General features: G+C 33.8%; 1 protein-coding gene across 24 annotated transcripts in view; it reads right to left on the bottom strand.

Annotated features, from left to right (window-relative positions):
- Positions 1–18,495, bottom strand: part of BAZ2B (bromodomain adjacent to zinc finger domain 2B) — a 434,969-nt gene that overhangs the window by 91,054 nt on the left and 325,420 nt on the right. For 21 of the 24 annotated variants that reach the window (XM_078451217.2, XM_078451213.2, XM_078451224.2 and 18 more), the window contains 6 exons: positions 10,548–10,751; positions 9,612–10,010; positions 4,060–4,666; positions 2,174–2,467; positions 926–986; positions 33–141 (listed from right to left, as the gene is read on the bottom strand). In XM_078451217.2, coding sequence (XP_078307343.1) covers positions 33–141; positions 926–986; positions 2,174–2,467; positions 4,060–4,666; positions 9,612–10,010; positions 10,548–10,751 — 1,674 coding nt within the window. The remainder of the gene's footprint in view (positions 1–32; positions 142–925; positions 987–2,173; positions 2,468–4,059; positions 4,667–9,611; positions 10,011–10,547; positions 10,752–18,495) is intronic. The other 3 variants (XM_078451234.2, XM_078451237.2, XM_078451238.2) reach the window with 2 other exon arrangements.

Raw genomic sequence — 18,495 nt, 5'->3', positions numbered from 1 at the left:
CAAATGTATGTTATTTGGTGAAAAGTATGTACCTTTATTACTTCAGGGTATTGCCTAAGTTTCTTTCCACATGGAGCATAATACGCTACTTCTCCTTGAAGGCGCCCTCCAAAGTTTCTTATTCTTGTCTCTCTTTGCCAGCTACACATAACAGAAATGAGGGTTATAACATATTTAATTTTAAGAAAGCTTTTTTTAAAAAAAATTAAGAACACATGCTTTTTAGACAGCAGGAAAAATACAAATAAAAGAAATATAAGTCCCTAATCATACGACTCAGATACATTTATCATTATTTTGATTAACTAAGTAATTCAATGAAAAATTAATCAGACCCAATTTACAAATATTAAACTCCATTAAATTTCTTAGAAATCATTAACTGGTATTACTTTGGGTTTTCAGACCAATTCAGTAATGTGTCAAGGTGTACTGATGTTTTACACCTGAAAAGCTTTAAGTGGAAAGAGTAAAGTGAACTTGGCTCTCTGCTCCTCGGGGATCATGTACTTCTAATGTAAACAGTCTCAGTTCCACCTAAACCATTTTAGCCAAACTCTGGGCAAGTCCCCCCAGTTTTGCCACAGTGGCTTTTACTGTCCTTTAACCCCATCTTCACAAAATCCTCTTATACTCTTAACTGTGTCCCAGCCCTTTGCCAATGACTCTCTCTTGCTTGCTTCTTTTCAGTCCTAGTCCCACCTGACTGTGTGATTCCATTCCAGATGCGCCATACCTAAACACTGCAGTTCAGCTGAATTTCAGTTTTCTAATATATTAACTTCTTTGCCCTTTGCTCTGGCTCTTCTGCTCTAATGAATACCATGCAGTCTATTCAGGTCTTTTACTAACAGCAGAGAGTGAGAAATCAAACATGCACACATATGTGGAGGAAAGGCAACGAGAGAAATCCTACTTTGCATACCCATATTCCAAAGGAATACGCAGCTCGCGCTCATCTGTTACTCTTCGCCTTTTGGAAGTGCCTTCAAGAAAATTCAGCCAGTTAACATAACAGATTAGCTTGTACAGATGATAATTTTTTGATAGTTTTGAAAATTTTCTTTAAATAATATATCTTAATGACTTGAATCATTTAATGTCTTTCTGCAACTTGTAGGTTATTTTTAGATGATTTTCAATAAAACACTGTATCAAATAGAGGCCTTTTTTCCTTCTTTGGTCTGCATGACAGAGTAACTGGTCTTTCTAAAGAAAATACAACGGAAGACAAAAATACGTAGCTTTCCTCTCATTTTGTATTTAAAGAAATAGCTAAAGAAGGAGGAGGAAAATAGAAGACAGAGGTTTCAGAAAACCAGATACAGTTGTTTTCTTTGAGAATATGACTTTTTAAGATGCTGAAAAATTTCAACAGCTGGCTCATACACTTAAAAATACTATACATCTATGTTCGTATAAATCCATAGTCAAAACTACTACCAGGTCTTTAAACCTAAGGGACAAATAGGATTATGATTACATGTAAAATTCTTTATAGACAATGACTAAGTTTCACAAATGCAAATACACGCCTCTTAAATTAGCAGACTATCATACTGGACTGTGGCAAATGAAAGCAAAACCAGACATTTGTAAGAAAAGAGTGAAATAAATAAAACAACATGATATTTTACTATATATCTCTATATTTCCTTAGCTACCAAAATAGAAATAAAAAGTCCTTTTGGAATTCATGTAAAAACTTTTAATGAAGACTTCTGGAAGTTTATAAAAGGTCAAATAGAAAAAAAAAGATGTGGCATGTTAATGAAATAATAATACTACTCACTAATACAAATGATATTTGGCTATATGTTGGACAGATATGCAATTGTATCTTAAGTAACCAAGTGAGCTCATTTTTATAAAGTACAAAAAAAGTCCAACTATCCATCAAATTCTAAATTCTAGAAGCATAAACTGAATACCAAAGCAGGAAAGTATTCAAAATCAAGAACTGTCATCAATCGTGTTCTCAAATTGGAAACACAGAAAAAAAAATGGTAATGGGTCATATCCTTTGAAAATACACATGGACCTTTCTTAGCCAACCTCAAATCTAGCTGTCACGCTTGAGTCCAATGAGATCATCCCCAGAAAACTGTATAAATAAGAGTTCTTGCTATGGTTTGACTTCTACTTTACAATAATAAAAATAAAGTATAGGTACCAGAGTGTGGACTTGAAGTAAGTGTGGAAGAAGGTGTGCCAAGAAAAGCAGGTGACTGGGATTCAGAACATAAGGCAGCAGGAGCAGAGCCTGGGGCTTTTGCTATGTGGAGGTTACGAGGTGTTGGGTGAGCAGTGAGACTGATGGAAGGGCTTTTGACAGAGGAAGTTGTTTTATTCAGTTTCATTGACGTTTTCTCTCCTTCAGTATCACTATCTGATTCATCTTGGTCTTTATCATCATCATCATCTTCTTCTGATCCTTCTGTATCTGATTCTGAATTACTATCTGATTCTGGGAAGTAAAAGAAGCATTCGTATATTATAACTAGATAATCACCAACATTTGCAGTTTGTATCTAAATGGGATAGTTTAGGAATCAGAATCTGTGATTGAACTCAACTGAGCAACTTTCCTAAAGACTTAATGTAAAAATTACTATCTAACAATCTATTTGAGTACAATGTATGCAGACTACAAATCCTCAAAATTCATTAAAAGTATCAGCTTTACTCAACTCTTTAATCATAAAACAGTTCTTCTCACATGGCACTATTCACATGATGAGTTCTGCTTAGTGGCTTCAAAATCACTTTTAATTTAATATAGAAACTAAGGTATAGAGGGAATAGAATTGATTATTTAAATTAATAGATTCCAATAGCTTTAGAAGTATACTAGGTTCAGTATGAGGAAGAGAAGTCTGGAACTACCATCATTCTTTCATCTGGACTTTGAGGTAAAAGAAAACCATTTTCTTAGAGATTCTTGACTTTTCAGGGTGCAGTTATTCTATTTAGGTGCACGATTTCATCAGGCTTCACCAAAGACCAGGTTACTGATATAATTATGTGTGATCACTTAATGGTTTAATAATTTAAGTTTGTTCTAGCAATGTAGTTCTATAAAAGTATCTCTTCCTATAGATATGTATAATCTACTCCTGGATTAAACTTGATAAACGCAGGCCTGATGCTTGGAATGTATCTTAAAGGTTCCCAGAATAACAGCTTTTGTGGAATCTGCCTATGTTGAAATTTGTTATAAAAACTGTCTTCGAAAGTTATTAATAATGGTAGTCATATTCTATCATGTAAAGTTGTGTTTATGGGAATCCCAGGAAAAAATATTATCAGGAAAAGCTGTTCTTACACTGAGCGACTTTAGATACTTTAAGTTGTATAACTGACTATATTTTCCTATTTATATTGGTAGCTAAAAAATTTACCATTGGACTTGTGGAGGGTCAGTAATAAGTCCAAATATTTTTTATAATATGTATTTCATTTTTGTATTTAAGATTTAAACTATCTTATATTTTATGCTTCCAATCTTCTGTGGAACAAGGAGGAGAGTTAAGGAGAAGAAAAACAGAAAGAAGTTTTAAAAAATACTGGAAAGCGAATTAAAAAATAAAATCAAGGAGTACTCTACTTGTTATTATACAAATTCTGTGTTGCTAATGGACAATCATAGGGATTTAGGTTTTTAGCACTTTCTAAATGACTGTGACTACAATTGTACCTCAGTGAAAATACCTGCTGCAACACTTAAACAGGTAGAAGAGATGAAAAAGAAAAGACAAATGAGTGGTCATGAATTAAATGAAAATTAAGCCAAGTTTGTGATTTCTTAATTCCTGCATCATTTATATTCATTTAAAGTTATTTGTTTAATGTTAAATGAATAACAAAGCTGAGAATTTAACTAGGATTTCCAATTTCAGTTCCTCCTATATTTTACCAGCTCATTACAGAAAGGCACATAGCTGTGGGAAACACAGTGAATGACAATGATTATAAGTCTGTGAACTAAGATCCTCCTTAAAATGTTTTGGTTCAGATAGCATTTACAGAAATACTTCAAATTTAAAAATAAAAAATAACCTGATTGGCTGTCATCAGATTCATCATCTTCATCATCTTCCTCATCTTCTTCCTCATCATCTTCTTCTTCATCCTCATTTGAATCTTCAGAATCTTTACTACTGGGAATGTCTGAATCTGTTCCCCTGAACTGTTCCACTAAAGATTTTGCAGGGTGGGGGTGATGCTGTGTTTTCACTGGGTTTACATTATTGCTAACTGCTCTTTCCTTCCCTTGACTATGCAGTATGGGAGAGGCGGAGGGGGTTACAGCTGTCTGACTGCCAGGGGTTCTTCTCCCACCTGTACTCAAATTTACAGGTGAGGAAAAAGGGGTGCTGCTTGGAGTAGCGATGTTTTCATTAATCTTACTCTGCATTTTAGTTTTGGTAGTAAGTGCTAGAGGAGCTTCTTGAATGACACTTTGAATAACTCCATTTGGTTGGTGATTACCTAAAAGTGCATTTGTCAAGAATGGATTAGGGTGGTTGTTTTCTGACGCCTGTTTTGGATGTGCTGGTGAACTAGAGGTTGCTTTCGGATTTGACAAAGCTGCAATAACCTTCTTCAAGCTCTTGGATGACTCTGGTTTCTTTAACTGTGCTGGGAATGTCTGTTTATATTGTTCCTGTGAAAACAAAAGTTAAAAAACAAAACAACAATGTACCATAAAAACAAAGATTACTTGTATTTGCCTTCCATATCTGACAACGGCTACTCATATACAAATTTAAATCATGATATACAAGTGCTTAAAATTAGTGGCAGTGATGACTAGTTGGTTGCTGAAACTTGGCTAGACATAATATATATTTAAAATTCAGTTAGTCTTTGTCCCTTCAAAATATAGGTTTCCCCTCTCTCATTACTATGGTCCCCTGTGTCTCAATAATCTAAATTTGAAATGCTGAAAACATCTTTTACTTTTCTTTCTTCCAAGTCAGCCATATTCCTATGTCTTTTGGACTCTTTCATCAGAATATTGCTCATACATAAGCCATACCATCATTTCTTCCCACACAACTCCCAACATATGCTATATCCTCATGTCATTTTTATCTTAATTTAAACTATTTTAGCACCTTGGTCAAAAGCTTTAGTGTCTCCCCTGTCACTGACAACTTTGTAAGGCCTAAATACTTAATTTTGAGCCTCAAGTTACTTTTCAAATTATAACTTTCTAGTCAAACTGTACTATTTGCCATGCCCTGTTCATGTCATACTTCTACCACCTCCGCATTTTGCTATAATCCTTTTCTCTGTGTGAAACGTCCTCCTCTTCTAAATCGCAAGCTGACAAAATCTTGCTCATCCTTCAAAATCCAGCCCAAAATGCTTTCCATGTTTGTTCCAACCAGAAGCACTCATGACTTCTATCCTTTGAACCCCATTACCTCTTATTTGTTACCGGATACTACCTGCAGTATGCATGATATGAAGCTGCTGGGATTGCTGGCTCAACATTGTGTGGAGTCTACCTTGGAGTCTCTTTAGCACATTAACATTAGAAAGAGTATAATAAAACAGTTTAGAAAAAGTGCACTTTACCTGGAAAAAAACGATTTGTAAACCATTAAGCTATAAAATTTACATCTATAAATAAGAAATAAAAACTTATTTGGCTCTCAGAATCTTGATAAGAATAAAACCACATGAACTTTATTAAATTTGTATAATTAAAATAGTACTTAAGTAGAGGGGCGCCTGGGTGGCTCAGTCGGTTAAACGTCCGACTTCGGCTCAGGTCATGATCTCACTGTTCGTGGGTTCGAGCCCCGTGTCGGGCTCTGTGCTGACAGCTCAGAGCCTGGAGCCTGCCTCAGATTCTGTGTCTCCCTCTCTCTCTGCTCCTCCCCCACTCATGATCTGTCTCTCTCTCAAAAATTAAATAAACATTTAAAAAAAATTAAAAAACTTAAGTAGAATGATTAAAGTATTTTAAGTCTAGTGTTGAATTTCAGAAGGTCAAAGTCTGTAACGAAAATGGTTGCCTTAGAATTAAAATCGGTAGCACTGTCAGCATTGAACCTGGGCTCTGAACATTCTAGCCAGCAAAAATTTGTGGTGGGCATTTCAGAGTATAAATGCAGATGGAATGCAATATAGAATAATGTATTAAATCTTTTACAGCAGCAGTGCTAGTAAGCAGTATGCAATTCCTACATAAACTTCTTTATCTTATTTAATATCCTCACTGTATTAGTTTAGAAAATTAAGTTAATTCTTTGTAAACAAAGACTGTCACATAATATTCATACCTAAGGCGATGCTTCACAAAAAGAACATGCTTAATTAGCATTTATTCAGTGATTAAATATGGGAAGTTATACTAAATTGCATTTACCTTTTAAAAATAACTTCATGGCAAAATTCTTGTATAAAATACATTATGTAAAAATGCATTAATATACTTAATTTTACTTAATAGTTTCAATATAAAAATATTGTATATTATATATAAGTATTTATATGTACTGAGATTTCAGCTGAAAAATTTAGTATGTTTTCATTTCTTAGAACAAAATTATGTCATATAATCATTTTGCACTCTTTTTTTATAGGTAGTAAATTTTCCTTCTAAACATAGGATCAAAACAGTCATGAAAACAAAACCTTGTCCTTTAGTTTTATATTTTAATTTTCTGAAATTCATTTTGACTTAATTCTAAAGAATCACTTTCCATATATTGACACCTGAAGGTTTTCAAAAAAACCCCAAAGATCACTGTATTTCACCCTAAGACTTGTATCAGTTACTCTTTTAAAGCAAACATGTTGTCCTTTTTGATACTAGAGGTGGTACATAAAAAGGGAAGGGGGGGGAATTGAGAACTGCACAACAGCAAATGTCTTGCTGCTTTAAGACAGCCACTTAGATGACGAGAGTATGGGAAGGCAGGTTTGAAGCTCTGTGCTTCCTCCAAGTTTTTGCTCCCCCAGCCCTTACCTGAGTCTGCAGTCCACAAAATAAATAAATAAATAAGTAAATAAATAAATAAATAAATAAATAAATAAAAATAAAAATAAAAATAAAAATAAAAATAAAAATAAAAAAATCTAAGCAAAACTTGATAAAGAATATTCACTACTGGTATCTATATCCAATTAATGTATATTGATTTGAATTAAATGTCTATATTATAAGGGTATAGAAAGAGCCAATGATTAAATAATACTAAAAAAAAATCATAGACTAGTAGGGGAGGCAGATACATGGCAGGTAACATGAAATAATTGAGACTATCATAGGAATAAACCAAAATTCTGTATGTTAGACTGTCATATAAAGAAAGAGAGCTGATGTAAGAAAAATATTTATAAAATACCCTTTAACTCAATGCTAGGTACCAAGAAAAAGTACACAAAGTCATTTAGAGTTGAGTCTAATATGAATGTCCATTCACATAAAATATTTCCCATGAACTACAATTATCAGTTCAGAAACACCACATTGTTTCATCTTAATCATGGGCTTGGTTTAAGAATGACCTTAAGAATGACCTTGGTTTAAAATCCTTCTGTTCTTTAATTGTTATGCAATGTTAGTGAGGGATTTAATCTCTCTAAGCTTTAGTTTCTTTACCTCACACAATTTTGTAAGCATCACATAAGATCATATGTGTAGGAAGTCTGGCTTGGCCACATTTATTAAGCAAGTGTTTAATAAGTGACTTTCTAACAGGCAGTCATATAAAATTCTTTAAATAAGAAACATTTAAGAAACTCTTTGAAAATTAAGAAACCTTTCAAAATACAAATAACTCCTAATATGCTCTATAATTTATCTTAAAGTAGGATACACATTAATTAAAAATTAAAATAACCCAAACAGTGTAAATTTTAGTTTGCTTAATTTACTCATAGGCAATAATGTGATGCCAGAAATAATACCTCCTTCTGATTGAGCATCACAAATTATCATATGCATGATATTATACCATTGGTCATTCTGTTTAGATCAGTGGTTTTCAAATCTGGCTATACATTTGAAAGCTTTTGATATGTGCAATACCTTGGTCTCAACAGACTAAGAGATTCTGATTTAATTCTTCTAAGGTATTATTCCTTTTTTTAAAGTTTTCCAAGTAATTCTAATGTATCCTTAGGCTTGAGAACTATGCATTTAGATTCTCAACAAAGCCTGATTTGTTCATGTAATTTTACTTTGACCCTGTTCTTAAATTCTTCTCAGTGCAGTAAGAGTTAATGGACAAGGACATTGTAACTTTTTTGAGAAAGGCAGCTATCACAGAGGTTAAGAACAAGGATTCTAGTACTACTGCTTAGATCTGAATTTTAACTCTGTCACTAACTAGCAGTGTGATCTTGGGAGAGTTATTTTTTATGAATCTCAATTTGATTATCTGTAAATGGGCATTATAATATTAGTAGCATTTACAGATGTTAGTGTCCAATGAGTAAATGCATATTCAGCACTTAAAACAACAGCTGGCAAACAGCAAGAGCTTTACAAGTTATCTAATGGGATTAAGAGGTCTAATGATAATTTTTGTAATCAAAAGACAGGATACTTTGTTCAAACATAATATTTTGTCTCTACTCTGGATTGGTTCTAGAATAAAAGGCACTGGTCATTTAATTACTAGAATTCTACTAGACATATGAATGTAGACTATGTAGAAATATAAAATCAATAGCAAGAAAATAAAGATGAAAAAATTCTCTGATTATTGGTTCTGGTATTTGTATAAATAAAAATTACTCAAAATATTTTATATTTCATATAGTTGAGTCTAATGTGAATGTCCATTCACATGAAATATTTCCCATGAACTACCATTATCATTTCAGAAACACCAAATTATTTCATCTTAATCATGGGATTTGATACAAGAATGATCTTGGTTTAAAATCCTTCTGCTCTTTACTTGTTATTTAGAACAAGTAAAGACTCAGTCAGGTGAGTGTCCGACTTCGGCTCAGGTCATGATCTCACAGTTCCTGAGTTTGAGCCCTGCATCATGCTCTCTGCAGTCAGTGCAGAGCCTGCTTGAGATCTTCTGTCCTCCTCTCTCTTTGCCCCTCCCCACTTGGGCAGTCAACCGTTCTCTCTCTCTCTCAAAAATAAATAAACATTAAAATAAATGATTCTTCATAAAATCATTCGTTCTCTCTCTCTCTTAAAAATAAATAACATTAAAATAAGTGATTCTTCATAAAGGATTTTTATGTTTGTGGTTGATAAGGTATAGGGCTACAGAGGTAAATGACTCAAGTTCATTTCTTTAAAGAAGAATATATTGATATTAGAAAAAAAGGACATTGATCTTAAAGAAAAGTAATTTGGAGTATATCTTATTCAAATGTATTTCTCCCCTTTCTGCTAAATCATTAAACCTCAGGAAAAATGACACGATTGTGTGCCAAAAATACATTAAGCAGATGTATATGTAAATATAAAATCAGAGAAATCTGATGTGCATATGCTATTCCTGGTAACTAATAAAGTATGAAAATAAGAGTAGAATTTCATTTAAACTAGCATATTGTAAGAGTATGTAAAAGCTCTTTTTCTAATAATAAAATTATTTTATAAATAATTTTTAACTCACCCGTTTGGATCGCATTTCACTGGTCAAAGGACTAGATTCTTCAGAGGTATTTTTATTCCCTGCTTTAAGTACATCAGGAGAAGAAGGAACTATGAGTTTCATGTAAGTTTCCTTTTTGGCTTGATTTACCAAAGATAAAGGTTTCACATTGGACACCAATCCCGTAGACTGTATTACACTTGTGTGTTTGTTCACAGATTCCTCCTTTGCCTGAGAGCTTTGGAAAATATATGGAAGCTGCTGTGACAAAACCTGAGGCTGCTTCTGCTGGGATTGGAATGATGGGTGAGTCTGGGACTCAGACACAAGAGGTAATGGCTGCTGTATTCTTTTTTCCTGGGCTTTTTCAGTTGCTTTCTGTCCATCTGCTTTTGGGTCTGATATACCATGTAATAGCACCTGTAAATAAAAATAAAAAAGCAACTTCTCAATATCTATTAAAACAAAGAACATCAAGCAGTTGAAGAAAAAGGGTACTTTAAAAAGTTTTTTGGGGCGCCTGGGTGGCTCAGTCGGTTGAGCGTCCAACTTCGGCTCAGGTCATGATCTCTTGGCTTGTGAGTTCGGGCCCCGCCTCGGGCTCTGTGCTGACAGCTCAGAGCCTGGAACCTCTTCAGATTCTGTGTCTTTCTCTCTCTGTCTCTGCCCCTCCCCCGCTCACACTCTGTCTCTCTCTGTCTCTCAAAAATAAATAAACATTAAAAAAAAAATTAAAAAGTTTTTCTAGTGACTTTAGATAGATATATAAAGCTCACTAAAAAAATACACCAAATGTCCCTTTATAAATGTTTCTCCATCTCCTATTCTTTCTTGTGCAAATATAAGAACTAACAGCAATGATTAACTTTAAACTTTAGGGACTCTGACAGTCAAGATAAAGCAGTTAATTCCTAAATATGCATAATGTGTGGATACTGCCAATGAAACTGTTTATACCTGGTTGTTACTTTTATGCTGTGCTTCGCTCTCTGAATCAGAATCATCATCTTCACTTTCTTCAATACTTTGATCTTCTTCTTCTTCATCTTCCTCTAGATCATCTGAATCACTACTACTAATGCCTTCACTTGAGGTGTCTGATGATGTACCCGAATCACTATCACTGTTGCTAGAACTTTCCATAGCTTTCTTCCTTGGTTTCTGGATAAAGACAAATTTTTAGCAAGACTTCATTTTTGGAAAAAATTCAAAGTTCAGTAAGAGCTATGATTTTTAATTTTCAAGTGGTATTTCAATTTCAAAATATCACTTTAGAAAAAAGGAAAAAGTCACATGTTGTAAGGGCAATTATTCAATAAATGAATCCAAGTAACTTATCTGATAGGAATTCTCCAATAAAAAATACAGGCTCTGCATGTACGGGATATTAGAAACATCTAGCATATATATAGATCTATTCATATGACGGCCATGCTTCAAAATGTATGACAGATTAAAAAGAGAAATTTACAAAATAATAATTCCAATTATTGTAAGGGTTACAGACACTGAAGTTTCTATTTAGCTTTAGTCTTCTTTTTTATGCAGATGGTGAGTCAGTAGCCAAATATTTACATGTAACATGCCAAACATACCCTTCCAGGTGCTGGACAACAATGATGTTTAAGACAGAGCCCTTGCCTTCAAGAAACTTACATTCTAGTGCTGGCGGTGGTAGAATAAATAAAGGACTAATATAAAAGCAAAAAAATTCCATATAGTAGTAAGTACTGTAGAGAAAATAAAATAGGTAGCAAAAGACTTAGGGGGCTGCTCTAGCAAGGAATTTAATTTTTGTATTTCACTTCACAAAAGATAGAAAATATGATAAAGACATTAATTTCTGGAACCTTTAAGGCTCTACAGGAAGAAGAAAATCCAAAATTGATACAAAGTGACATTAGGTCACATTAAAAAAGTTTTGTGTTTAAAGGACAGACAATGGTAGTGCATAAAAAGGAGGGAAAATCATGACATGAATTATAACTAAACAACTATATAACAACGGAAAAGTTAAAAGTCTGCCAACAGGAAGACTGAAAAGAAGAAATATTAACAAGGTACAGGAATAGATTGAGTATAATTCAAAGTTACATAGGAACATTTCAGTAGGATTTGCTGATAGATAAAATAAAGAAAAAATATAGAAAAATCAGCAATAAATTACAAAAGTAATGAATTACAAAAGTTATGGTCTTAACGGAAATATACTCTGTCATGACTAATGAGTCTGGGGAATGAAAGACAATAATACACTTCCACAAAAAGAAGCCAGGATGAAGTGATAGTTATAGACTGCAAATTAGGACTCTTTCCTTTTTGCTTTCTGAAATTTAAGTTAAATAAAATAAAATGCATATGAGTGAAGACAGTCACTCCTGTTGAGATATTCTGCATGCAATGATACTCTGTATTAACTGCTCCAAATTAGCAACCATAATGCTTCCTCTGGAAATACAATAAGACAAATACTGGCTACCATTATTCCTTGAACTATCTCTTTCCCTCAGAGTAAAGCAAGAGTGATGAGAAATAATGTGGGTAACACGGAATGAAAAAGACCAAAGTAGAGATTAAAGGGAAACAATAGTAATATAGAAAAATTAAGTCTACCATTTATTTGGCAGAGAAACAGCTTCTTCATTGTAACCAAAATCTATTAGGGGTTTCTAAGCATGTATAGCAAGATTATGAAAATCATGGAGTCTAAACAGAAGTTATCACTTTGCGTTTTACTAGAGGCTAAGAAAGGAAAGGAAAAAGTGAGATACAGTAATTTACCAGAGAAAAATAAACTCCTATTCCAATACCCAAGTAATCTGTATAGTTTTTAATTTAAAGGTGGCACAAGAAAGGGAGTCTACATGCCTCAAGAGTGGGTCTAGAGGTGTGGGTTCTAAAGTTTTAATGTGCAAAATATTTACTTGCTGAACTTGCAACAACCAGCAGATTCCGGAGTCCCAATTCCAAACAGGACACAGGGATCTACATTAACAAGCACTTTAATGTGATTCTGGTGCAGGTGGTCTTCGCAGACCATACACTGACAGTATACAAAGAGTCTGTGCCTCTATAATGAAACAAATTTAGTCCCCATATTAAAAAAATATATAGAAGTTAATAGACAAGTCGAGGTATTAGAGGAAAAGAAAAAATAAGTTTCAGTACTATCAATTTCATCTCCTTAATCTCTATTACGTGTGTGTGTGTGTGTGTGTGTGTGTGTGTGTCTTTTGTAGTCACACACAATTAAGTACACAATTAAGTAGTAAGTCTCTTTCCTGTCACTTAAACATTTTAAAAACGAATCTTCTTAGGTTATCAAAAAGTGATCAAAAAAGAGCTTATTAACCACCATTCACACCCTATTCCAAGCTAGGAAAGCTTTTAAGAATCCTCTCCTTGAACTTTCATTTCATTGTATACTTCTTTCTTTCAATAACAAAACAAATTCAAGGCTATTATGTACCAGACATAGTTGCTCTAGTCTCTGGGGATACAAGGGTATGACAGCAACTCTGCCCTAGTGGTAACAGGGAGAACAGAATCAACAAACAATATAATTAGGTGTTTTTAGTGATATATACCACAACTAAAATAGGATTCTTGGATTGATTGTGTGTGCTGGGGGTGAGGATGGGCATAAAGATTTAGATGCAGTTATCAGGTAAGACCGTTTTGAGCTGAGACCTAAATGGAGAGTGAGAGACACTCACATGAAGATAAAAGTAGAGCCTTTCAACACAGGGGAAAGACCAAAGGCAACAGCCATGAAATAAGTTTGATATGTTCAAAGACCTGGAAAGGTCAGCAATCAGTTATAGCACAGGGAGCCAGAGAGAGAAAGAGCCACAGGAAACAAGGTTGAATGGACTGGCAGGGGTCAGATCATATGGGGTCTTATAAGACTTGACAAGGATTTTAGTCTGAGGGGGATAGGAAACACTGGAAGGAGTGATAACATAAAATTATTTTAAAACCACAAAAACTCACTTATGTTTTTAAGAAGACTGTCTGCATGTAAAAAGTAGCTTGTTACTGACTTGTAATAGCAGGAGTGGAACTTATTTAAACTTGAATTGTTTTATTTCCCGCCCCCCCCCAACAGGCTATATATGTATTTTAGTCTGTGACTTATATTGTTTAATTTGAAATATCTACATTTATTCTAAATAATCACACATTCTATATGAGGGAATTGGACTTAATGATTGTCAATGAACACTACTGACATAGCAACCCCCAGAAGGAATTATTGAAATTAGCTGAAGAACATTTTTTCAAACTACACATGAAAAAGGTTACCGAAGCAATGTTTAAAAAGCTTTTAAAAAGGAAAAACACTGGGCAAAAAAAATATATAAAATTTTCTTCCTTAGTTCCAATGTCCTTCATTCCCATTTTACTTGACAACCTACTACCACAAATTCATGCCAGACAATGACTTACCCAGAGGAAGAAGCGCTCTTTTTCTGAAATTTTAAGTTCTAGTATCCCTCACTTTGATAACCAACCTCTCTCTAGTGTCATTTCAACATAGATGCCTATAGACACCACCACGGTACCTCAGAATCCAACACTTTATATCATTAAAAAAGTGCCCCTGTAAGTTTTTACTACTTGCTACAGGAAATATTTTTTACTTTAATAGCACCGATTTTGCTTAGAAATGTCGATGTAGATTCCTTACTAAAGCTAAGGACAGAATCTATTTCATACGTATGCTGCTAAAGTCTTGCTCAATGCCTTGTATACCGTGGAAGCACTGGAGAGTACAGATGTTATTAGATTTTAGCACTATTTCTAAGAGGTACATTCCATCCCCAAACAGCAGAAAACACATTCTTTTAAGCACATGTGGAACATTCTCCAGGATAGATCACGTTAGCCCACAAAAGAAGCCTCTATAAATTCCAAAAGACTAAAATCATATCATGCATCTTTTCCAACCACAATGTATGAAACTAGAAACCAAACACAAGAAAAAATTGGAAAGCACACAACTACATGAAGTCTAAATAACACACTACAAAACAATGAATAGATCAACTAAGAAATCAGAGGGGAAATCAAAAAATATATGGAGGCAAATGAAAATATAACAGTCCCAAATCTTTGGGATGCAGCAAAAGCTGTTCAAGAAGGAAGTTTATAGCAATACAGGTATACCTAAAGGAACAAGAAAATCTCAAATAAACAATCTAAACTTGCAACCAAAAGTAAAAAGAAAAAGAACAAAGCTCAAAGCCAGTAAAAGAACAAAAATAATAAAGATTGGAGCAGAAATAAATGAGAGAGATTGGAGCAGAAATAAATGAAAGAGACTAAAAGAACCAGGAGCTGGTTCTTTGAAAAAATAAAAAAAAATTGATAAACCTTTAAGCCAGACTCATCAAGAAATTAAGACAGGACTCAAATAAATAAAATCAGAAATGAAAGATGAGAAATAATAACTGGTATCACAGAAATACAACGGATTATAAAAGAATACTCTGAAAAATTACATGCCGACAAACAGGACAACTCAGAAGAAATGGATAAATTCCCAGAAACATATAATCTTACAAAACTAAATCAAGAATAAATAGAAAATTTGAAGAGATCAATTACTAGTCATGAAACTGAATCAATAATCAAAAGCTCCCAACGAACGCCAGATGGCTTCACAGGTGAATTCTACCAAACTCTTAAAGAAGAGATACTTACTTTTTGCAAACTCTTCCAATAAATAGAAGAGGAAGGAAAGCTTCCAAGTTCATTCTATGAGACCAACATTATCCTGATACCGAAACCAGATAAAGACATTACAAAAAGGAAAAAAAAAAAAAAAAAAAAAAAGAAAGCTACAGGCCAATATCTCTGATGCACATTACAAAAATCCTCAACAAAATACTAGCAAACTGAATCAAAAAAAAGTCACTCACCACAATCAAGTGGGATTTACTCCAGAAATGCAAGGGTGGTTCAATATTCACAAATCAATGTGATACATCATATTAATAAGAAAAAAGATAGAAAACATTTGATCATCTCAGTAGACCCATAATAGTATTTGACAAAGTACAACATTCATTCATGATAAACTATCAACAAAGTAAGTTTACAGGGAACATATCCCAACATAATAAAGGCCATATATGAAAACCCACAGCTAACATCATATTTAATCATGAAAAACTGAGAGCTTTTCCTCTAAGATTAGGACCAAGACAAGGATGTCCATCCTTACCACTTTTATAATGGAAGTCCTGGTACATAGTACTAGAAGTCCTGGCCACAGCAATTACCGAAGGGGGGAAAATACATAAAAGGCATCCAAATTGGTAAAACTTCTTCCTTATTTGCAGTTGACAGGATACTATATATAGAAAATCCTAAAGACTCTACCAACAAACTACTAGAACAGATTAATGAACTCAGTAAAGTTGCAAGATACAAAATTAATCTACAGAAATCTGTTGCATTTCTATACACTAACAATGAAGTAGCAGGAAGAAAAATTAAGAAAACAATTCCACTTACAATTGCACCAAAATAATAAAATACCTAAAAATAAACCAAGGAGGTGAAAGACCTGTATATGGAAACTACAAAACATTGATGAAAGAAACTGAAAAGGACACAAGCAAATACAAATATATTCCATGCTCATGGACTGGAAGAACCGATATTATTAAAATGTCCATATTACCTAAAGCTGTCTACAGATTTAATGCAATCTCTATCGAAATATCAACAACATTTTTCACAGAATTAGAAGAAATACTACTAAATTTGTATGGAACCACAGGAGATTCTGAATAGCCAAACTAATCTTGAAAAAGAAGAACAAAGCTGGAGTATCACAATCCCAGATTTCAAGATGTACTACAAAGCTGTAGTAAACAAAACAGTGTGGTACTGGGGCACCCGGATGACTCCATCAATTAAGTATCTGACTTGATTTTGGCTCAGGTCATGATCTCATGGCTGTGAGGCCTTATATTGGGCTCCCTGCTGGGCATGAAGCCTGCTTAACATTCTCTCTCTCCCTCTTCCTCTGCCCCTCCTTGCTCATGCTCTCGCTCTCTCTAAAAAACAAAATGAAACAAAACAAAACAACAACACAACAACAAAAACTAAACAGAACCGGAGTGCTACAGGCAAAAAATAGACACATAGCCCAACAGAATAGAATAAAAAGCCTGAAATAAACATACTTTTATGGTCAATTGATCTATAACAAAGGAGGCAAGAAAATACAATGGGTAAGAGATAATCTCTTCAACAAATGGTGCTGGGAAAATAGGACACTTACAAGCAAAAGAATAAAACAAGACCACTTTCTTGTACCATGCACAAAAATAAACTCAATAAAGATCTAAATATGAGACATGAAACCATAAAACTTCTAGAAGAAAACACAGGCAGTAGTTTCTTAGACATCAGCCATAGAAACATTTTTCTATCTGTGTCTCCTCAGGTAAGGGAAACAAAAGCAAAATTAAACTACTAGGACTTTATCAAGTAAAAAGATTTTGCAACAGTGAAAGAAACCATCAACAAAACAACAAAGGCAACCTGCTGAATGGGAGAAGATAGTTACTCATGGTACATCTGATAAGGGGTTCATAGCCAAAATATATAAAAAACTTAATACAACTCAATGCTAAAAAAAACCCAAATAATTTGATTTAAAAATGGGTAGGGGACCTGAATAGACATTTCTCCAAAGAAGACATACAGACGGCCAACAGACAGATTAAAAGGTACTCAACATCACTCATCACTCATCAGAGAAATGCAAATCAAATCCACAACAAATTATCACCTTACACTAGTCAAAATGGCTAAAATCAAAAATAAAAGAAATAAGATGTGCTGGCAAGGCCATATAGAAAAAAACCTCATGCATTATTGGTGGGAATATAAATTGGTACAGCCACTCTGGAAAACAGCATGGAGTTAAAATACAATTACTATATGATTCAGTAAGTGCACTACTGGGTATTATCCAAAGAAAATGAAAGTGCTAATTCAACAAGGTATATGCACCCCTATGTTTATTCAGCATTATTTACAATAGCCAAGATATGGAAGCAACTCAAGTGTTCATCAATATATGAATGGATAAGAAGATGTGATGTATATATTACAGTAGATATTATTCAGCCATAAAAAAGAATGAGATTTTGCTACTTGCCACAACATGGATAGAGCTAGAGAGTATCATGCTAAGTGAAATCAGTCAGAAAAAGACAAATATCATATGATTTCAGTCATATATGGAATTTAAGAAACAAAACAAATGAACAAAGAAAAGAAGAGAGAAATTTAAAAATCTACTCCTAAATACAGAGAACAAATTGGTGGTTGCCAGAAAGCAGGTGGGTGGGAGCTGGGTGAAATAGATAAAGGGGATTAAGGGTATCTTTATCCTGATGAGCACTAAGTAATGTATAGAACTGTTGAATCATTACATTGTACATCTGAAACTAATATAACACTGTATGTTAATGATACTTGAATTTAAAAAAGAACATTTCTCCAAAAAGGTGAAAACAGCTTTATTACATATTTTTCAATTAAAAATACTAGTTAATAGTAAAAGGGCAGCAGTGTGGACCTAGCTCCTTGGAGCTCATACTAATGGGAATGCCATGAACAAATCATAAGATGAAGATTGAAGACAGTTAAAGAGCAACAGGAGAGAATGACCATGTGTGGACATAGCTCCTTGGAGCTCATACTAATGGGAATGCCCATGAAACAAATCATAAGATGAAGATTGAAGAGCAGTTAAAGAGCAACAGGTAGAGAATATGACCCTGAAACCTGTGTCCCTGGAAGGAAACAACCAAGAGTCTTTTATCACAATTGCTCAGTGGGGTGGCTTAAAAGAGGAAAGAAAATGTTTGTTTGGGGC

The sequence above is a fragment of the Panthera onca genome, chromosome C1, assembly GCF_046562875.1.
Source record: "Panthera onca isolate mPanOnc1 chromosome C1, mPanOnc1 haplotype 2, whole genome shotgun sequence".
Lineage (NCBI taxonomy): Eukaryota > Metazoa > Chordata > Mammalia > Carnivora > Felidae > Panthera > Panthera onca.
This window is presented reverse-complemented; position numbering and strand designations above follow the sequence as displayed.